Here is a 21,420-nt window from a genome sequence, read left to right as displayed (position 1 = left end):
CCCATGGCAGCCCCAGGGCAAGCCACCATCACCGACCCTCTCCGGCCCCTCTAGGGTGTTCCATAGCTAATGGTCTTCTTAAAGCCTAGACTTCCCATCACTCCAGGGCCTTACAGCCCTTTTGGGACCCTCCTTGTCCACCTCCAACCACACTAGCCCCTCACCACACCCCAGTCATAATGGCCTTTCAGTTACCCAGAGAAGTCAGACCAGTTCCCCCCTCCCAGCCCTGCCTGGAATGTTCTTGCTTCAGACTGTCCCAGAGATCCTCTCCACACAGGTCTCTGCTCCTGCCATTCCCGGCTGCCTGGTCCTGCAGCGCCTTCTTCCCACCCTCAGCACGTCTTCCTGACCACAACACAACCGTCCTGAGAGCAGCCCTGGCCCTCGGTCAATATCTGAGGACCAAAACCCTAGGCAGGCCTCTGAGTGTCTCATTCAGCTTGGCTCTCTGTCTAGAGAGCTGAAGGACAGGCAGCGGCCGGCTCTGCTGCCTTCAAGCCTCCCGGGAACTCTCTCTCACACAGGCTTCAGGCGCCAGTGGACGAGCAGTCGGAGCACCTACAAAACACGCGTGATGACAGCGCTGACAGTGAGGCTCCAGCCAGGTAAGGCGAGTCTTCCCAGCCCAAGTGGCAAGCGATTCAAGCTCAGAGACAAACATGAGGCCCAGGGACAGGCCCTGGGTTTCTTTCCCATTTGGCCCAGGCTTGACGCTGACCAGCTCTATGGGCTCGGCTGGGTCTGGTTGTAAAATACAGGGCCAGAGAATTCACGGAGGACAGAGGTGGCCGGCGTTCTAGAATTATAAACGGCCATGGCTGCTGCCTGCACTGCTCACACCGCCGAGGGTTGCAGGCTGGCTCGAGTGCATTTACACCAAGTGACTCAGAGTCACTTAAATGAGAAAGTGACTGAGGATCATTTCTTGATGTGAGAGCATCACTATTCACTGGCGACACGGTGTTTGCCAAAATACTTGCCAGAGGAAAAAAGGAATGCGCAGGAACAGATACATCACTGTCACAGGCTGATCTTTTAGTATTTTGCTCCCAGTTAAGTGTGCTCGCCACGGGGCAGAGAACGGGGCTGCAGAAATCAGAGCAGGCAGAGCTTGGAGGACATGGCGCAGTCTGCTGCTGTGACAGGCCAGAAACTAGTCTCACCCTCCCTGCCACCACGTTCTGCTCAGATGCTCCAGGGGAGCGTCCGTTCAAACCTGTTTTCACCACAAGGCTCTGAGGCCTGAACTGCAGATTTTGGGCAACTAAAAATCATTAGAAATGGGAGGAGAGGGGCGCCCGGGTGGCTCAGACGGTTAAGCATCTGCCTTCGGCTCAGGTCATGATCCCGGGGTCCTGGGATCGAGTCCCACATCGGGGTCCCTGCTCAGCGGGGAGTCTGCTTCTCCTTCTGCCTGCCGCTTCCCCTGCTTGTGTTCCCTCTCTAATAAATAAAATCTTAAAAAAGAAAAAAATGGGATGAGAATCCTTTAGGAGATGATACAGTTCTGGTTCACCCATGGGTGCTTCCAGAAAGGCTTCCCATTCCAAAAGCCTTGGCCCCAGTGGATGTTAGTGCTGGCATGGGAGTGGTGAGTAGACCTCATGTCAAGTGTTCCTTTAGGAATGACCCGGTGAGTGTCACAGAGAAGAGAGAGAAAACATCAGAACCTAGAGGGAACGGCCGGACTCTGAACAGCCTCACAGAAGAGCCTCCACTGAAGAATAAAGACCCTCATAAACCCAGACAGAAGAACGGGGGTGATATCCCCACACGGAGAGAGCGCCCGACTTAGCAAATGGGACTGGTCCTGAGGGGTGGGTATTTTACAGCCTGCACGTCAAGACTGGGATATTTAAGAAAAGGTTGTTCCCATCATGAAACAAAGGGTAATCACTAAACAGGAGAAGACCCCAGAAACTCTGACAGGTCCTCATTTCCGATCCTTTGGCCTGAGCTGAGCTTCACTCTCCCCTGTGTTCGCACTGCACAAAGTCTTGGTCCCCATCACGCGGCTGCAGACGACATCCCGGTCCATGTGGAAAAGCCCTTCGCTGCTCTGGCACCCCCTTAGCGTCTGCGTGTGGGGCCCCGCACGCCATCAGCCCGCACCAGTCCGAACTTGAGACAGGGAGACTCCAGCACTGTGCATGCAGCACTGGCCCTGCTGGTTCCACCCAGCAACCTGAGCACGGACTCAGCAGAGACGAAACCCCACTCTGGTCTCCTTTCACATGAGGCCTGAGCTCACGGAGCAAAGCAGCAGCCGGTGGCGTGTGTGGCAGGAGATGGTCACAACTTCTCCACAACTTTTTCTCGCTTTTCCAGTTGCCCTTTCTGTCAGGTGGAATGTCACAAATGCTTAGAAAGGAAAATTAACCCAGATGACCGAAAATTTAAAGTTTTGGAGGTAAAATGTCCACACAGCCACATTTAAAGCAGATACCCAGCTTACTCAGTGGTTCCAACAGCAAATGGCTTCCACATGCCAGGCAGACCAGCACATCAACACACGAAAACACCACATCAATATCCAACACCTCTGCACCTGTTTTGGAGCATGGACACTCATTCCGGAGCATCACAAACCCTTGGGAGCCTAACGGGCAGGAGGAACTTGTCATAACGAACTGGTTAGAGATTAGCATTCAGAACTGAACTGAGTGGGCAAAATACATCTGGTTTTATGCTGTAGGTCCCAGACATTTCTTAGTCAGAGGTGACATGATTACGTCCCATACAATCACGCTATGGTTCATAGTGAAATCAAGTACAGTTTTATTTAAGAATTGGAAAGAATATTCAGTATCTGTGAAAGAAAATCCAATTTAAAATATTTAAATAAACATTTCTGCATGTAAAAAGACGAGTAGAATAATTACTCCATTAAATTACTCTCCTAGCTACGGGACGACTTCCTCTAGAGCAAGCGCTTGGGACCACCCGTGACGGCTGGCCCTCCAAGCCCAGGGCAAGGCATCAAGTCTCACAGCAGGGCGCAGACAGCAAGCCTCTCCTACCAACCTCATCAAGTCACTACAGAAGCAAGATGCGGTGGGAGATCACAACTATCTAAGGCAGTAAGAAAGTGCAGAGAAGGGACAGGGGTTTACTGTACCTATGACAGAGTGACTGCTACCAGAATGAGCTTGAGCTACGGCCGACCCTCCTGAGCCTAAGCTATTAACACACGTATTGGTTTAGGAATATTCCCCTATCATGTCAATCACTCAGTGTTAAATAAATGGAAGCGATTAATAAAGTTTAGTCTTTAGGCTCAAGAAGCAGTTCCTACAAATGATGAAGGGACAGTGGGGTATGCTGTCTTTTGCTTTCAGCCAGGCTCCTGCTACTTACTACCTCTTTTCTGTAAACTGCTATTCTTAGCCATAGCCTGCAAATCCTCATAGAATGTTTCATTTTACGCTACTTCAAAGTAGCTTTGTTCCGTGCATTGCCTTTTCTCCATTTAAGAATCTCCACTTTAAAACCTGCAATGGAAAAAGTAAGTCATCTCTTTTGACAGTTTCTTAATTTAAGGGAACTGGTGATGTGGCCTTTACCCAGAAAGCTTCTGGGAATACCCAGAAAGCCTGTACTTCATTAACCTGATTCTCTGTCGTGTATACTGTCACTGCTAAATTTATAAAGTTAAAAATAATCTGAAAATGTCAGTACTAGATGAAAGTCAATCACTTGCCAAATCTTCCCCTAAGTAGTTCATCTTTTCTCCCTAAGTAACTGCTGACTTCTGCCCTGGGTGTACAAGTCAGGCTCGGGGTGTCTCCCTACTCCCGCCCATGGGATTTTGCTTTTTAAAGCCCAGGTGGTATAACGGTAGCATCTCATTGCAAAACACCAGGCCTACCTCCTGAGCTCAAGGGCCTGACAGGAAGGTGGGCTTTGTGAACTCCAGCAGGTGGATGAAGTTGAGATCACCAAATGCCAACACCTTCAGACTTTCTGTCCACAGAGCCAAGGGCCATCGTTAGCTGTTCTCCATCTATTAAAGACAACTTCACAGCCCCCCCAGCCCCCCCAACAATGGGAATGAAAGCTGCGTCCAATCCTGCTAGATGCAGCACAGAACTGTCACTCAAGGAGCTGGGGATGGCTACTGAAACCCCAGCCACGCCTTCCTCCAGTCTGCAATCCCGATGAGTGGAGTTTACTTTGCTAAGCGTGGTCTGGAGAACAAGTCAGGACTGATTCAACTCAAGTTCCCAGAGTAAGTGCACGTCGACGTCCCACTGGGGAGTGTTCATGCCAGCAGGACCAGCTGCTGAGAGCTCCAGCAGCGGCCTTGGCCAGCCTGGCTGCAAGGCCCTCTCGAGGGCCAACGGTAGGGTCCACTCACACCAGAAGAGTGTCATCCCAGGAATCAACAAACCCGTAAACCTCTTTGGTATATATAATAACGAAAAAATTAATTAGGCCATGAAATCTAGAAGTCGGTACTATTTCTGAGTTGGTAACATGCTCTTCTGAACACACAATTCCAGAGTCTGGTACAGCTGACCAGGGTCCGCATCTGTGCAATCTCTCACGGTGCAGATTCCATTTATGCCATCTCTCTTATCTAAGCATTTGAAACGTTTGACATTGTTCTTCTAAGTTTTCACAACACCCCTATGAGGTAGGTGGTATTGACCCCATTCTACAGATGGGGAGTCTAGGCACAGAAAGGTTAAGTGGCTCCTCGAAGCCTCCAGGCGTGGCGTGGCAGCTGGGCAGCTCTGCAGCCAGGGGCGGCCACCGCCTTCGCGAGAGGGCTTCGGGAGCGCCACCGCCAACTGCAGGAAGGATTTCACGCTGAGACCAAGGCCCTCTCTTATCCAGAATTAAACAAGGGTCTTAAAGCTGATGTATTTAAAGCCAACCACTCTCCCCAAACTTGAAAAACAAAAATACTGACTAAATCTCAGTTGGGATCATTTGCTCTATTTAAGACTCTCATGAGCTGACTTGCTTGAATTGTATAGTTATATATGCTTGAATCCCTTTGGAAAAGACAGTCTGAAATGGCATTAGAGTCGGTGGAATTTTGAGAACAGAACATAGAAATCAATAGTTAATAGATTTCAACTGAAACACAAAAATATAAGCTATGATGCAGTAAGACTAAAATCCCAAATAAATGGAGAGCAATACTTCCCAATGGTTAACAATGCCTTACACAGAGCGGGTGTTCAGTAAGCATTTCTTGGATAAAGTTAAAATGACACATCTTCGACATGCCTGTCACTGATAACAGCCCCCTCTTGGGAGAAGAGCAGGCCAGGACCCCAGGGAAAGCCACAGAGGCCCACAGTCTCCCTGGCTTGGGGTGCCCTTGTTAACACAAAGCCACTCAGCCAAATCGTCTGGAGGTGTCCATGCTGCCTGTCTGCCAAATAAAAGTTGGGGCTATAAACACCAAGTCCCCTTAGAATTTATACTGCTATTTATAAAAAATAGATATGTAAATACGATTAAATATATTAAGAGCCAAAGTGCCTTATAAAGAATTATCTTTAAAACGGTATAGATGCTCATGCACTTAAGCACAGAAATAAGGAGGTCGAAGCTGTGCTGTTTGTGTTTTCCGGTTAAAGATTTTGAATGTATTTCTAACACTAAGCACTGTTGTCCACATACCCCTTCCTGCCAAAGAAGCCTTACTCAGTAATGAGCGAGTCCACTGCTCCTGAGGGGTCTTGGTTACACTAAATGCCTCGTGGGGGATGGTGCGCGGCCGGGGCTCTCACCCGGGCCCTTCTGGGGGGGGCGGGGTCACTGTAGAATATTGCTGTTATTTGCTCCTTGTCCGTCTTTGATCTGTGTCCTACCTTGATTCAGCCCAAGAACAGATTGCTCTAGGGTGTGGGGTCCTTTGGTCCTGAGGCCTTCTGACCATTTGGTCTTGAGTGATACTCTGGAAGAGTAATTGGTGACATACAAAATGGTTCAGAAAATCCATTCCGCAGAGTGGCTGACCGGAGGCAGGTGTGGCCCGGGCCACGCCCAGTGGGAGGCCCCTGGGCCCAGGGTGGCCCGCTCCTGCTGTGTTATAGCTCCACCTTGACCCCTTTTATAAAAGGCAGGCCTGTGGGCACCCGCTTCTTATACTCCAGGTACTCCTCTCCAAAAAAGTGAATTAACGAGATCTCCTCTTCTTCTGTTCGATCTCGGAAGAATCGCCACACTGTCAGAGCATAGCCAACGCCACAGACGGGATTACACAGCATCACCTGGCGGGGGACATGAAGTTGATCAGGGTCAGTGTCCCGACACCGAGAACTTCAGCAGCACCTGCTTCTCCTGAATATCCACAGAGAACTTCCTGCCAACCGCCCCAGAGACTCTCAAAATACTATTAGCGTCTTTGAGAACTGAGGCCATTCACTGAAACCTTACCACTACTTTTACTTTAGAGCTAAACACTCATCACTGTAGTTTTTTTCCAGACACTTTTCTGTTGTTCCTCTTATGTGAGACAGATCTAAAAATTAAAAGATCAACTTTTCATGGGACGCCTGGGTGGCTGAGTCAGTTAAGCATCTGCCTTTGGCTCAGGTCATGATCCCAGGGTCCTGGGATTGAGCCCCGCATCAGGCTCCTTGCTCAGCAGGGAGCCTGCTTCTCCCTCTGCCTGCGCTCCCCCTGCTTGTGCTCACTTGTGTTCTCTCTCTCTGACAAATAAATAAAATCTTTAAAAAATAAAAATAAAAAAAATAAAAGATCAACTTTTCGGATTTCAATCCTCAGGGCAGGTGACGGCAGCTCCTGATCCCACCCCAGGTGAGAGTTCCCGTGGAGCTCCCAGCCTGCCCCTTCCTGTTCCAAGCACGTACACACACACACACCCTCGCAGCTGCCTCGTCACCCCCTCCTGGCCCCCACGGCCTAGCCCTGTACCACATACAGTGCTACTGTGAAATCACTTGTCTTCAAACCACTCCCGTGCCCAAACCCAGAAAAGCAGGGCCTTGCCTCCAGCCCCCTTCCTCAGGGCTGTGCCCACTTGGACTGCCTCTCACCTCCTTACTCATGTGTTTTTTCCACTTTGAGAACATCTTCCCCACTGATCTACCGCCAAACAACCCCTCCAGGCCAAGAACATCTCCCAGCTCTCAGGAACTTCTGTGCTGCGTGGGAAACCCACCACTCCACCCCTGCCCGCTCTGACGGACCCCCATGGACACGTGTCTACCCCAAGGGGAAGACTTCCACCCAGAGAGCCAGGCACATGCCCTCGACTTATTCCCATCACTGCTTACAGGGTACTTAACTGTGTTGCAAGCACAAGCTAAGCCCTTTCCAACCAATAAGCCCCCACAGCAAACCTCGGAGGTGGCACTGCTGTTCTCAATGTGTGAGGGCAGAGAGGCCAAGCAGCCAGCGTGAAAGCCAGGACTGGCCCCGTCGATGATCCCGGGGCTTGTGCCACCACACACGTGTGGCCTCGTGACACACCCTGTAGTGGGCTTCCCAACGGCAGGCCACAACCTGTTCCTGAGCCCTGCAATCCACTCCGTGCATCCGCCAAGTAGCATTACAAGTAAGACAAGAAATAGAGTATTTTGTACACAGTAAGTACTATCCTGGAAAAGACCTGTTCCATTTTTATAAGCGCGTGTGTGCTGGGCCACAGTGTAAAAAGACCTATGGTCACAGAGGTAGGCAAACTCTCTAGTTCTAGAGCACTTCGGTATGTAGGTAGCATTCATGGCAAATGACATGATTCAACTACAGTCAACTTGTTCTCAGGAAACAGGATTGTTGATGCAGGAGAGTCTTAGGTTTCAGAAATGCAAGTATTAAAATAAGTCCCATGTGGACTGTCCTGACCCTTCTACACCATTGGGGGTCACCAGAGAGTCCCCAACAGACCACACATTGCCAATGGAATGCTTGGGGGCCCCAGACTGGATTTTCCCAAAGAGGTGAGGAGTCTCCTAAGCTCTGGTCACATTCTCTGGCCAAGTCTTTCTAGGACCAAGAGAACATATTCAAGAGGCAACAGGCAGGAAACAAGGCTTGGTCTGCAACCTGAGACAGCATAAACCTCTGTAGCTCACGTTAAATCCAATCTAGACCTTTGCCTCATCAACAGCAGCTTCGAATGAAAATCAGAATCCACTTGAGCAGCAGAAGGCTCTCTCTCCCCAAAGCCCCATCTCTGTCCTCAGAGCACCCACTGGGGTGCTCCAGATCTAAGTTAAAGAAGCAGGGAAGGGGTAGAGCAGATGGGGTAAGAGCACCTAGAATCGCCAGGAGTTTACAAGTTTAGGACACCCAGATTTTATGTACATAGTAAAAAAAAGTGTTAAAGACTACATCGGTTCTTTTGCATTTTATTTTGTTCTCACTCAAAACCACGACAGGGGGCACATGCACCTATTTAAAGGAGACCAACAACCTAATAAATCCACTGAAATCCACTGAATTGTACACTTTGAAACGGTGAATTTTATGCTATGTGAGTTATGTCAATCTTTAAAAATGTAAAAGAAATTAAAGGCAACCACTGTCATTTCTGATACTGTACCTGGGTTCCAATACTCCAGTAAAACCACCCAACATAGGAAGGATGCCGGAACCAAGCGTACACTCCGCTTGTGACCAGAGTGTGGGTTTCTGATTTTTCATTCTGCACCACGTGGTTGAAATTGGAGCCAGCTGTGAACATCGCCGCTTTCCTCAGACATTCTCCAAAGACCACCATCAGCAGCCCCATGGCACTGAGCCAGGTGATCTGCTTCAGTTCTGGAGGAGAGACATGTGACAAACAGGAAATGAAGACATGGGACTGTGGAGCTCCCCCTGCGGATGCTTAAAATTAACCTATTTTCCCAAGGCTAGCAACATTAGGAAACATGCTAGTGAATAATTAGCATTTGTCATCACATTAAAATTTAATTATAAGCAAAACACATTCCCCTAAGTTGTGCTGTTCATCTGTTTAAAGTGCCAACAACCCAATTAGAGTCTTGGCAAAGACATGATGGACTCCCCATCCATGTCCCTCAGCCACATGCCCCCTTCCTTCCCTTGGGGACAAGGAGAGCTAAGTGAAGCAGAGGAGGATCTAGTGTTTCGCGCCCTGGCTCTTTACTGAATCCTGGGATCCACGTACATTTTACTTAATTTGCTGTGGAAAGTTCAATTGGAGAGGTTTCAGATGCAGAGGTTTTTGCTAACAAAATCTTCACAAGAAAAGTCTCAAGTCACACAAAATGAACAGATGCAAATCTCTGACTGTAAAATTAAGATTACAGCTATCACAGGTTGGTATATTAGATAGTGTGGTATGTTATGGAAGGCTTAAGGCAAACGGTCAACACGTCCTCCATTCAAAATCCAGAAGTGGAATTCACAGGCTCTGCTTGTCCTTTATAAAGAGCTTAGTGAGGATAGACATCTGCAGAAAATCACTCCGGGAGATTATAGCTGAGAGGTGAACCCACGTCACTGCCCTCAGGCCTGCACAAAACCACCTTTCTCCCCTCCGGAGGAGAAAGGAGGACACACTGACCTGGCCAAAAGATATTTTCTAGTGTGAACTCTATCCAAGAAGAAAGAGCCGCTACTGTATACTCCAGACTGTGATTCAGGAGAAAGGAATCCAAGGACAGACTTTTGGGATTATTGACTGCTGTGACTAAGTATTCAGAATAATGGAATAGTGACAAGGAGCACATATACCTGTTTAAAAACAAAAAGAAAGAGAGGTAAGTTGGGGCAAGGGAATCAAGTCAGCCGTAACTCAAAGTACAAATTTGGGTCTGCTGAACTGTCCCTGAATTCTAAGAGGAGGTCCCGTTGTTACCTATCTGAGAGTGGACAGCAGGCACCCACATGTAACATGGCTGCTCAGGTTTGCAGAAGGTGGGGTTTTAAAAGGACTACATGTGGAATGTAATAGACCAAACAAACAAACATAGGCAGGGAAGGCATTATGGGCCTTTCACAGTCTTTTAAAAATGATACTACACAAAGTATGAGAGTGGGACATAATCAAAATAAAGCAGTGATGTATGCTGAATACAAAAATCCAACAAAACAAATAATTCCAGCAAAGAAGGATTAGATGGCTCGGAGTATTGATAACAGGAGATAAAGCTTTTTACCTTGAAGCCATTGGTTCATATCCAGGTCAGGGACTAGAAGGCTCAAGGGCCTGAAATCATAGTGTAGGGAAAAATCCTACACTGGCCGTGGGGGATGCACTAGATGTGACCTAATAGAAATTAGAGATGGAAAAGGCCTGTGAAGACGAGCCAGAGCCTTGCCCCTTCCTGTCACCGAGGACCTGTACCCTCTTCTGGGAAGGGCTCGTCACATTACTGATGAGGGCACCTACGGGGCGGGTGCCAGGGAGACCTGTTTCTGCCTGCAACAGAAGCAACCGGCGGGCTCAAGTTCTTAGGGTCCAAGACATAGGAATCTAGGTGGAAGTTAGAGACCTTACAGAAACCTAAACAGCCTTCGGCCAGTCAGAGATGAGACACAGGGATGAGGAAATACCACGTCTGACCCTCTGATTCTCCCACCCTCGCCTCAAAACCATTATTCCCGAAGTACTTCTTACCAGCCAAAGTGATTCCAAGAAGACTGGCTAAAACTTAGCAACATGCCGCAGCCGAACACAAAGCCAAGGAAACAAGCTCGGATGGCTATCTGAAACGGACCCAAAAGAAGCTCAGTCACCTGGCTGCTCCCTGGGCACACAGGGAGCCCCCACCCAGTCTGCAGGAGCACAGACACCCTACTTCCTGGGAGTAGGCTACTGGCAAACACGAAGAGCTGGTGTGCTCGGAGATTAACAGGTGAAGCAGGGGTGCCTGGGCTCCAATCCCGCGTCCACCCCTCTCTGGCTGTGCGGACTTGGGCAAGTTCCTTAGCCTTTCTGGACCTCGGGTTTCCTCATATACACAATGGGGATGGTAATAGTACCTACCTCTTAGGATTGCTGTGACGAGTACCCACGTAAAGCCCTTGAGAGTAAGCGCTACGTAAGTTCTAGCTGCCATTGCTCTTTTTATGCAGAGCCGTGGGGGAAACCGCATGAACCTGGTTTACTGGCTGCATTTTCCCAAGACCACGCAGCGAATCTAGCCCAGGCGAGCGGGACTCCGCGCCCAGCCCCCTCTGAGCTGAGACTTGGCAGCAGGTAAGTCTCCACACCTTAAATTCCATAAAAGAACTCGTGGGCCCGCTCCCTCCCCGCCCCACGCGCCTCTGCCGCAGGTGCTGAGCAGCACCAACTGCGATTTGCCACCCACTCTGCCGGAGACGAGGGGGCCCGCGCCCCGCGAGCCTGGGTCCCTCCTGCCGCCCGCGGCCCCCGTCCCCCGCGGGCCCAGCTCCCGGCCCGCCCCGACCCCGACCGGACGGCGCCCGCGCGCCGTGCCCAACCCGCCGGGCTCCCGCCCTCGCCCCGGCCCCGGCCCCGGCCCCGGCCCCGGCCGCCTCGCCTCCGCCCGGCCCGCACCTGGTAGCGCGGCGGCCGGTAGAGCAGCAGCAGCAGCGCGTTAAGCCCGGCCACGTAGAGGGCCAGCCCGGTGCGGCCCTGCAGGCCGGCGCGCGTGAGCAGCGGCAGCGCGAGCACCGAGGCGCCCAGCAGGAAGGTGGCGAGGCTGAGGCGCGCCTCGGAGCCCGGCGGAGCCCGCGCCGCGCAGCCCGCCATGGCGCCGGGCGGCCGACGGGCGGCCGACGAGCGGGCGACGGCGCCGGCTGTAGCCCGGGGAAACCCGCCCGCCGCGCCTGCGCACTGCGCCGCCGACGCCGACCGGGAAGCGCCGCTGCCCAGAGCCGCGCGCCTCCCGCGAGCTCTCGCGATACCACCGCGCCGCGGGGCCCGAGCCCGGCTTTGGCGGGAGCGCCCCGCCCGCGGCCCCGCCCCGTCTGTGGCCCCGCCCCGCCGGTCCCGCGAGCCCTGTCCCTCCTCCCGGGGTCCCTTGACCCGGGCCGAAAGGCGAACGGCGGGGGGGCCGCGGGGCACCCGGGTCCCCGGCCGAGAAGTGGTCGCCGGCGTCTGCCAGAAAGGAGCCCCAAACTCAAGAATGTCCCCGTCCGAAGGACTCTGAAGCGACCCCGCCCTGACACCCCTGGGCGCGCAGGCGCGAGCGGGGCCGCCCGCTCGGTGCCCAGGCTGCTTCCGCGCGGGGACCCTGCCCCGGAGGCAGCGGGAAAACCCGGGACGGGGACTCTGCGCGCGGGAGGACCGCCCCCTTCAGTTCGTGGTGAGGGAGAATGTTGGCCAGTCGTGGAAAAGCTCAGGACACATCACGTTTTTCAAAAGGCAGAATACAGAACTTGACAGTGCGATCTTGGCTTCGCTTGGGAAAAGCAAAAGCAAACGTGTGAGCCTGGGGAAACAATGGAAATATAAGCCACAATTTTTTCACATTGGTGATAGAACAATGGGTGACTTTCATTGTCTTCTGTATATGTTTTTGTATTTTCCATATTGTGCACAATCAACACATTACTTTTTATTTTTTTTAATATATTTTTTTAAAGATTTTATTTATTTATTCATGAGAGACAGAGAGGCAGAGGGAGAAGCAGGCTCCCAAGGAGCAGAGAGCCCGATGCGGGACTCGATCCTAGGACCCTGGAATCATGACCTGAGCCGAAGGCAGACGCTCAACCATCTGAGCCACCCAGGCGCCCAACACATTACTTTTTAAATACGAATTTTTTTTTTGTTTTTGAAAGCGTTAATGGTCTCACCCGGGGGAGCTCACAGAGGGATGATGAAGGAGAAAAACAAGTAAGCGAGTGACTAGAATAAACTATGGTGGGGTGGGAGTGGGATAGGAGCCAAGTAAGAATGGAGAGAGAGAGAGAGGGACTCCAAGGAGGGTCCTGCAGGTGGGCGGGCAGAGGGTTAGGAGGCAGCATGGAAGAGATGCTGGAGCTAGGTCTTGGGGCACTCAGGGACCAGCAGCCTTATGCTGGAAATGAGAGCAAGGGCATCTATGGAGAGGGAGGGAGAGCGGGCACCAAGTTTGCAGACTCAGGTAGGAGAAAGGAAGCCTGTGTTGGGATAGGGGACAGGCCCCTGGAGAGGCTGGAGCCGAGAGTAGTGGGTCAGAGAGTGCTGAGACCAGGCGGGCTGTGCACTGCAGTCACCCAGACCTGCATCTGAGCCTCTGGCTGCCCCGTCCTCTTCTGTCCCCACAGGACCTGGCAGGAGGCCTGGCATCTGAGCAGCTGGGCTCAGGGAAGGATGGAGAGCCTGGGATTGAATCCTGGTCTCAGCACTGCCAGGGCCCAGCTTTGTAACCTTGAGAAAATCTACTCCCAAGTTTCAGCTTCCTATAAAAAAGGAGTCCTCATTTCAGCATAAGGTATTGATAATGTTCTGCAAAGCCCAGTACCATGTTTAAATAATGCTTAGGAAACATTTGCTAAACTGGGTTCATGGGATTGAAAGGAGATTTAATGTTTTGAAATCCAAAGTTGCCCAGTTGCAGTACCATGTAGGAAGGAGGCATGGCATTACTACGGGCTGAGAGCTCATGCTCCCGACACTGCCCCCAATTTCTGATGCTCTCACCCAGACTCAGTACCTCTCCCCCAATGCTGGGACACCTCAGGGACCCCAGAAAATCATCATTGCATCCTCACTCCTGGAAGTGAGTCTGGTCCTGGGGCAGAGGGCTACTCCTAGGAAGCTTCTTTTCTGGCCGTTGGCATCTGCTGTCCACACTGACTTAGGGCACTGATGCACCCCCGTTCTGGGGGCACAGAGTGCCAGGAAATCCAGCTTGGTGAGCCTGAGCAACCCTCTCTTCTCTGCCTACCACCTCCTTTTAGACCATACATCTCCATCAGCACCATCTTGGAGAAGGAAGAAAGAAAGGAAAAGCAGTCCCCTCCCAGGTATGGCCAGACCAGAGGGAAGGGGGATTTTTACAAGTGCCTGGAGTTGCTGAATCTGTCAGGGCCCACGGCTCACAGAGCAGTAATGGAGGAAAGAGGCAAGTAAGCAAATATATGCACACACTGGCATAGACCCAGAGAAACAAAGTCACACACAGAGATTGACAGATGCACAGAGAAACAGTAATTCACAGAGAGATATGGACAGAAGCTCATACACTGAGACCCGCTACTAGAGAGGGAAGCAATCTGGTCAAAGAAATCCACTCCGCATCCAGTTCTCCGGTGTCGTCTGCAGGCATGAGAACAACAAGCCCACAAAAATATAAGAACATAAAGGTGAACTACTCAGCCCTGGGATGCCTCACTTGCCTTCTTTTGTAAATAAGCATTTGAATGTGTTTTGTTCTTGGAGCCGAGAGGCGAGTACAAAGGGAGCCCTTTCTCATGCAGGAAGGTCCCTCTGCAGGGTCTCCCCTGCACCCCCCTCATCCCGCCATTTGCCCACCAGCTGAGGTGGCTTTCCATCCCGACCTAAGGGGGGATTCCTCCTGTTTCAAGAATCCTAAGAACCGCCTTGACTTTTCCAAGTTAAACTGCAGGCTGAGATGAAATTAGCCGTCTTTGTCTTAAACGGGGTTCCTTGATGGAGCAAGGGAGAATGTAGGGAGAGGGGATGACCCAGAGCAAGCTGGAGGCAGGTGCCAGGGGTGAGGTGTCACCAAGCACCTCAACCCACACCAGCTTCTCAGAGTGAGAAGTTTGTTCTTGTCCAAGCTTGACACCGCGTAAGAAAAAGTCTGAGAACTGGCCTCTCCCTCCTCCCTGCTGGTGGGTCCCCCAATCAGTTGTTAGAGGGGCCTCCTGGGGGGTCCTTGTCACTCACAGTTCCTCTGTCCCATCCACTTCCCACGTGGAGGCCAGGAGGGGCCTGTTCAGTGTAGCTGCTGCTCTCCCCAGGAGGGAACCCTGATCCTCCAACACTTTTCTTCTCCCTCCTCTGGCCATTCTGGGCTCCAGGCATGAAAGCCCCCTCTCTCTAGTCTGGAAACGGGTAAATGATGTGTAATTTATGAGCACATCAGCCCGAAGTGCATAAGTCATATGTGCACAAAAGGGCCGGGTAAATATTTAAAGATTAGAGCCAGCTGGGGAGAAACAGAAAGGGCTGGGACAATGGGGGTCTCTCTGAATTCACTCTCTGTGAGCTGGGCCAGCCCGGTTCAGTGTTGATGCCCTCACCGGAGTCCCAGCCTTTGTCCCCTGGAGGGCCCTTGGCGGCCGGGCTATTCGGAGTCCCAACACAGCCAAAGAGAGTTAAACAATCGCAGCCTCTTCAACCCCATCTGGAGACAATCGGCTGAGTCATTTCAGAGCTTTTGCTGTGTCCCAATAGTCAATTACATGAAGCAATCACTTCATTCCACTTTGAAATGCATCTGCAGAGAAGGCGGTGCATTTCTCTCCTCCCCTTCACCCTCGGTGGCCTCTGCGGCACTCACCAGTTAGCACGGCTTTCAATGTCTGGGTGCTGGAGGAAGAGAAGGGGCTCTCACCCAGGGTGAAGAGGCTAGCTACACGGGGCCATCACCTGGGAGGGCTGGTAGAATATCTGGTCCGTCTCTTGTCCTGGGACCTGCAAACCCCCTCCCTCCCTTGTTTCCAAAACCTCAGTTGCTCTGTAATGTTCTTTCCTTTTTTTTTTTTTTTTAAGATTTTATTTATTCATTCGAGACACAGAGATAGAGAGAGAGAGAGAGAGAACATGAGCAGGGGGAGAGGCAGAGGGAGAAGCAGCCTCCCCGCTGAGCCAGGAGCCCGATATGGGGCTCAATCCCAGGACCCCGGATCATGACCTGAGCGAAGGCAGACGCTCAACCATCTGAGCCACCCAGGTGCCCCTGTAATGTTCTTAAACCAAACGGGGGAAGGGGGAAGGAAGAACAAAGTCACAGCTCACTTTTTGCCTTAAATTCTCAAGCCTGAGGAAGCTGAGGGCTCTGAGTATTCCTGGAAGCCCCCAGAGGCCTCCAGAACTATAGAAGGACTTTTTTCCTTGAATGAGCAAAGGGCAGCCTGGGTCTCCCCAGCGCTTTGCCTGAACTTGTGCTCCTTTCCAGGCCCCCTAGGAATCCCAGATGCTAAAGATGGAAAGGGAGTCGGTGGCCTACGTCCCAGTTTGCATAAGCCCAGCTTCTAAGTTGGTCTATGTCCTTCCCTGCAGCCCGAGAGCACTTCGCCCTGCTTGCTCTCAGATAAGGGGGTGGGAGTGTGCCGCCCCCCCACCTCGGAAATCGTCTCCCCTACCTCTACGCACCCCTCCGGAGCCCCGCCTGCCTGTGAGTGCGGGTAGGATGCTCAGGCTCAGGACTCGATAAGAGTGGGGGAGGGAAGAGAGGAATTGAGTCTTAGTGGGGAGGTGGCTGCTCAGGAGCCCGAATTGCTGGTAAAGTGGGGATTTCTCCCGGCACGGGAAAGGGGGAGTGGGGGAATGGAATCCGCACCGGGATCTCTTTCCTCCCTGAGTCTGCGTGACCCTCAGCCGGCTTGAGGGCTGTTCGTGGCGGGCGAGCCGCGCTGGGAGTGGGAAACCCGGAAAGCAGGGAGGAAATCAGCCTAGGTGTGTGTGTGGCCGGGGTAGCCCCAGCCCGGGGACTTGTCCTGGGATGGGGGTAAAAAAGGGGACGCAGGGGGCGGTGCCGGGATAGGGGTAGGGGGCAGCGGAGGCGGAGGCCCATTAAGTGGGCGGGGGCAGAATTTGACGGCTGCGAGTCCAGCCCAGGCCTCCCCGACAGCCCCGCCGCCCGCAGCCAAAGCAGAACTTTGCGAATTAGCTCATTTTGCGGTCAATTTTCCACTGCTTAGGAAAACACTAAGCCACCCACGTGAGCGGCCCCACCCAGCGCGGGCGGGAGCCCTCGGCTCGGGCTCGAGGGGAGTGATGATGGCCCGAGGAGCTGCGGATTCCAGGGTGCGGGCAGGGGCGGTCCGCGGGCCCCTTTATGGCGGCCCTAACTCTGGAGAGGGGGCGGGCCGCGAGGGCCTCGCCGAGGGCCGTTGGTTTGCTAATGCGCCGGAGTTGAAAGGCGCGGGCGGCGGTTTATGGGGAGGGATCATAATTAGAGGACAAATTGCCCCGCAGCCTGCGTGGCTCAGGAGCGGGGGCGGGGGCGAGGGGGCCGGCAGAGCGAGGCGCGCGCCCAGCTTCCGTGCAGATGTGCAGCAGCTGGAAGCCCGCGCGCGGCGGGGCGCCCGGAGTTTGGCCCCGAGGGGGCGGGCGGGGGCGGGCTTTGTGGGGCCGGCACAATGCCCTTAACACTCGGCTGCCCCCTTTGTGCCCGGCCGCGCCGCCCGCCTGCCCCGCGGCGCCTTTGTACCGAGCCGCCACCTCCCCAAGCCCGAGGAACGCACGGAGGCCAATGGGGCCCGGTCAGCCCCGGCGCTTCAAAGCTGCCCGGCGCGTGCCAACGCCTGCCGTCCGGCCTCGGCCCCGCCGCCCAACGCGGGCCCGGCCCGGCCCAGATCAGGCGGGTGGGTCCCGAGGCCGTGGCGCAAGAGTACCTCGAAGCCGCGGGCCACGCAACCTAGGCCTGAAAGGAGGGCGGGGCGCGATTCTCCACGCTGCTTGGCGCTTGAGAACGCCTCTGCCCCGGCAGGGCCCTTCAATACTCCGGGAGGGGACAGGGGGGCGGGTGTCAGGGGAGAAGACGCCCCAGCTCCAGGGAGCCGAGGGAGCCCACCCAGGCCCCAGCAGTGTCCCCTCCCCCTCACGCTGAGTCCCTGCAAAGGCCAATCTGTGTATTCCTCTGCCGCAGGGCTCATCTGCAGAACTTTTGCGTCCTTGCTGCTTCATCACCCTCGAGAGCAGCCGTGGGGGCCCGCATTGTTCGGAACCCCATTTTACAAACTCTGAAACTGAGGCCCTGCGAGCCCAGTACAGGGAGATAACTAGTTGTGAACTTCAGGGACTCCTCTGGACGTCAGCCTGTCAGTCACAGCTACTGGAGTCCTGCTCCCAGGGTCCAGTCCGGGACTGCAGCAGTCCTGCTGTAGGGCCTACCCGGTCCTGGGGTGGGTGCCTCCTCCACGGAGCTCCCTGGGTCTCCAACCACAGCCCGAATAATGAAAAGTGTGTGGGGGTTCCAGACCTCCAAGAGCACAGAATGGTGCTCTCCCCATATGATCAGTGGTCTTTCCCACCCTCACCTTGCATTTGTTGGGACAGAGAGAAGGCTGGTGGGAATGAACTCGCAGGCTGTGAGGTAAAGGGTCAGTGCCTTACTTGTCCAGCCTGGAAATCTGGGAATGAGGATGGAGGAGGCTGTTCTCTTCGCCCTGGCTTGAGGCTGCCTGCAGCTTCCCCCCAGCTAGGAGAGGTGGATTGGGGCCTAACAGGGCCAGAGGGCACATGAGCCCAGGCTACACCTCTGCACAGGAGTGCTCCCAGTCCAAGACCCCAGCCAGGAGGAGACTGGCTGTGGCCCTGAGGGCGGGCTGCACGCTTTAATGGGACACATGTCGCTGCTTGGCCCCCTCGGGCCCAGCCTGTGCCCGGCTTTGAGCAGCCACAGGCAGAAAATCGCTGCATTGTCCCGACATTAGGGCGACTAATGTGGCGTTGCCAGCGTGGCCAGAGCGTGAAACCCGCAGAAAGGCTTCGCTGGCGGGTCCTCCCTGCCTCCGCATCTTCATCAGGCCCAGAGAGTCATGAGCCAGGCTCAGAGCCAGCTGGGCCCATGGACATTCCTCAGTGGGTGCCCTCCCAGAATGCTTGGAGGCAAGGGGCAGCAAGGGGCCTAGTAAATGGGCTTAGTGGTGAGGCTCAGTACCTAGGGACACTAGACACGGAGACAGGACAGGGCATGGAGGGGTGGGCATGGGAGGGGAGCCCAGACTCAGGAAGTGGTGGGGGTGAGTGGGATAAAGGAAAGACTGAGAAAGGGGAAGGGGGGTCCCTTGGAAGAAAGCAGGGTTCCTGGAGGTGAGGCTGAAGCCCAGGCAAAGAGGGAGGTGGGGAATTTCACAGTGCATCCCCCTCTCATCTCCTCCCCCCCCTCGGGGTTCCTCGAGCCCAGGAGCGCCTCATTGACATGTAAACGAGAAGCCCCTATAAAGGCGGCACTGCCTCCCACAGGCGCAGATAACGACACCATGGGCACTAAGCCCGGGACCCAGGCCAGCTCCGGTGGCCATGCCGGCGGCTTCCGCAAGGTCTGGAGTCCTGAGGAGCGCAGGGTGGGCGCCCTGCCAAGGCGGGGGTGGTGTGGGGCAGAGGGTGAGAGGACCGTCGCCCTGCCCTAAAATGCCACCCCTTCACAGATCTCCAAGCCACTGATGGAGAAGAAGCGACGGGCACGCATCAATGTGTCCCTGGAGCAGCTGAAGTCGTTGCTGGAAAAACACTACTCACACCAGGTGAGACGTGAGGTCGTGGTGAGGTGGGGGTGATACAATCCCCAACCTCATTCCTTCCAAGTCGGACTGCCCAGCTAAGAGCCCTTTCCACTGATCTGCAGATCCGGAAACGCAAGTTGGAGAAGGCAGATATACTGGAGCTGAGCGTCAAGTACATGAAAAGCCTTCAGAACTCGGTGCAAGGTGGGAGGGCGTCTGGAGCCGGTAGGGCAAGGAGCTGCGGGGGCGGGGGGAGTGACTTGTGAGGTCAGAGCCCTGGGTATGACAAGTCCAGATAAAGGAAAAATGGATGGAGAAGAAAGCTCCGGGCAGTGGGCAGCTGGGTGAGGAGAGGGCCCCAGATTGCTGGAGCCAGGAGGCCGCAAAGACCCTGCAGGCTAGTGCAGTTGTAATCCGGTTGGGCAAAGATCTGGACCCTGGGAAAGAAATTCGGGTTGCCTAGCCCCTCCCCTCCCTTCCCCGCCACTCTTCTCCCCTCCTTTTCTGTCCCTACATCTCTCCTTTCCTCCTCCCCTCTCCCATTCTTCCCTCCCCTTCACATTTCTCCCGTCCGCTCCCCTCCCCCCAGGGCTCTGGTCGGTCCCCAGCGGAGCTGAGTTCCCGTCGGGCTTCCGCAGCTGTCTGCCCGGCGTTAGCCAGCTTCTGCGGCGCCGAGAGGAGGGAGGCGGTGGCCTGCGCTGCCCCCTGGCGCACGAGCGCGCAGGAGGCAGCACCATGGACAGCGCCGGCCCGAGCCCGAAGGCACCCGCCCCGCTCGGCGCCTGCGCCCCTGCCATTTGGGCCCCTGCTCCGGCCACCGGCGGCTCGCCCTCCCCGCCACCCCTGCTCCTCTTCCCTGGAGGTCTCCCCGGCCCGTCCTCCAGCGTCCCGGGGCCGCAGCCGGCGCCTCGCCGCTGCACCGAGAGCCCGGGGCCGGGTCTGGGCGTTTGGCGGCCCTGGTGAGTCCCGGCGCGGCCTCGGACTCAAGGGGGCCCCCGCCTGGCATGGGGACGCAGAGACTGTTTAGAGCGCGCCTGCGGTGACGGCCGGGACCCCCAGTCGTCCGTCCCGGTCCCGTGGCAGGGGTGGCCGGGAGGGTGCCGCGCGCCCGCGAACGCGAGGAAATACACGGAACCACAGGGGGGACCGGGGTCCGCCCCCCACCCGAGCCCCACCTACTCAAGCCAGACCCACTCTCTCTTCTTCCCACCTTGTCGTGGGGCTGGGAGGGGATGTCCCAGGCCGCGCCTCTTTCCCAGGGCCCCCGGCGGGCAGCCCGTCCCCACCCCCGCCCAGCAGCCGCGCCGCGGTGGGAAGGTCGCCGTCTGCAGCGGCGCAGAGCGGACCCCTCGCAGCGAGGAGAATTGCTGCCCCGCCCCGGCCCATTCAGCCAGCCGAGGACGCCCGGTTCCCACCGGCACAAAGCACGGCGGGTCCCGCCCCGCCGGCGAGGGGCCCCCAGCCCACCCCCACCTGGGATCCTCTCGGCTTCCACGGATCCCCACCCCCTCCGTACGCGGCGCAGCCCACCCGGCAGGCGCGCTCTCCGAGGCCCGCCCCTCTCGGAAGACCCGCCCGGAGCTGTCCTGGCTCAGCAGCCCGCCCCGCAAGATGCTCCGCCCATCGCTCGGTTCGCCCCACCCCCCGCCGCGCGGCTCCTGAGGGTCCCGGCCTCCGGACCTCTGCGGCCGCCACAGAGCCCGCGACCCTCGACAACCCTCGGAGCGCTCGGCGCCTGTTTATTCGTCCGAAAACGAGGTCATTTCTGTGCTCGGACTCTAGCCCGGGGTCCCGGTTCTCGAGGGGCAGCCTGGGGTTGGGGGACGGGAATCCCGCGCCGAGCCCCGGAAGAGATCCTGGCACTTCTGGTTTGAAATTCAGAATACCCACAGGGCAAACCTGTGAAATGGGTATAAAGAGACCACGAAGGTCCAAATTTCTCCCACGATGCCTGCTTGGGTGCATCTTTTGAACGACAAATACCGACTTTCTATACAACATTTCCCGTTTAGGAGTGCCCTGCTTTGCCTGTGTGCTAAACCCGTTCTGGTTAGGCTGCGAGGGGAGAGCGGCCCGGCTCCCCCACTCCACCCATCAGACTCTGAAGCACAGGCGGGGAGGGGTCCCGGTTGTGGCGGTCCTGGGGCC

At 55.1% G+C, this 21,420-nt stretch overlaps 3 protein-coding genes across 3 annotated transcripts in view; 2 read left to right on the top strand and 1 right to left on the bottom strand.

Moving 5' to 3' along the window:
• The window catches only part of RNF207 (ring finger protein 207), a 15,207-nt gene extending 10,100 nt beyond the window's left edge, over nt 1–5,107 (top strand). The window contains exons 16-17 of the mRNA XM_045898833.2: nt 528–608; nt 1,627–5,107. Of these exons, the coding sequence (XP_045754789.1) occupies nt 528–608; nt 1,627–1,798 (253 nt within the window). The 3' untranslated portion in view covers nt 1,799–5,107. The remainder of the gene's footprint in view (nt 1–527; nt 609–1,626) is intronic.
• On the bottom strand, nt 2,758–11,762 carry ICMT (isoprenylcysteine carboxyl methyltransferase). Its single transcript, XM_045898834.3, has 5 exons — nt 11,480–11,762; nt 10,577–10,665; nt 9,521–9,690; nt 8,534–8,751; nt 2,758–6,233 (listed from the first exon to the last, which is right to left on the bottom strand). Exons 1-5 carry the CDS (start codon nt 11,672–11,674, stop codon nt 6,051–6,053), a joined length of 855 nt encoding a protein of 284 aa, XP_045754790.1. The 5' UTR covers nt 11,675–11,762; the 3' UTR covers nt 2,758–6,050.
• Nucleotides 10,934–21,420, top strand: HES3 (hes family bHLH transcription factor 3). The gene is made up of 4 exons (XM_064590040.1): nt 10,934–11,158; nt 19,198–19,293; nt 19,395–19,476; nt 19,862–21,420. The coding sequence occupies exons 2-4, from the start codon at nt 19,213–19,215 to the stop codon at nt 20,233–20,235; spliced, it is 537 nt and encodes a 178-aa protein (XP_064446110.1). The 5' UTR covers nt 10,934–11,158; nt 19,198–19,212; the 3' UTR covers nt 20,236–21,420.

Source organism: Mirounga angustirostris, unplaced genomic scaffold (genome assembly GCF_029215605.1).
Source record: "Mirounga angustirostris isolate CCGP_5_RB_7025 unplaced genomic scaffold, mMirAng1.0.hap1 SCAF_4, whole genome shotgun sequence".
Taxonomy (NCBI): domain Eukaryota; kingdom Metazoa; phylum Chordata; class Mammalia; order Carnivora; family Phocidae; genus Mirounga; species Mirounga angustirostris.
The sequence above is the reverse complement of the archived record's forward strand: the minus strand, read 5'-3'. Positions and strand labels throughout refer to the sequence as shown.

Coding starts and splice junctions, on each gene's coding strand:
- ICMT (XM_045898834.3), bottom strand. CDS start 11,674: ATGGCGGGCTGCGCGGCGCGGGCTCCGCCGGGCTCCGAGGCGCGCCTC. Junction 10,666..11,479: donor ACCGGCCGCCGCGCTACCAG/GTGCGGGCCGGG, acceptor GGTCCGTTTCAG/ATAGCCATCCGAGCTTGTTT. Junction 8,752..9,520: donor AGAAAATATCTTTTGGCCAG/GTCAGTGTGTCC, acceptor TCTCTCCTCCAG/AACTGAAGCAGATCACCTGG.
- HES3 (XM_064590040.1), top strand. CDS start 19,213: ATGGAGAAGAAGCGACGGGCACGCATCAATGTGTCCCTGGAGCAGCTG. Junction 19,294..19,394: donor AAAAACACTACTCACACCAG/GTGAGACGTGAG, acceptor ACTGATCTGCAG/ATCCGGAAACGCAAGTTGGA. Junction 19,477..19,861: donor CCTTCAGAACTCGGTGCAAG/GTGGGAGGGCGT, acceptor CCCTCCCCCCAG/GGCTCTGGTCGGTCCCCAGC.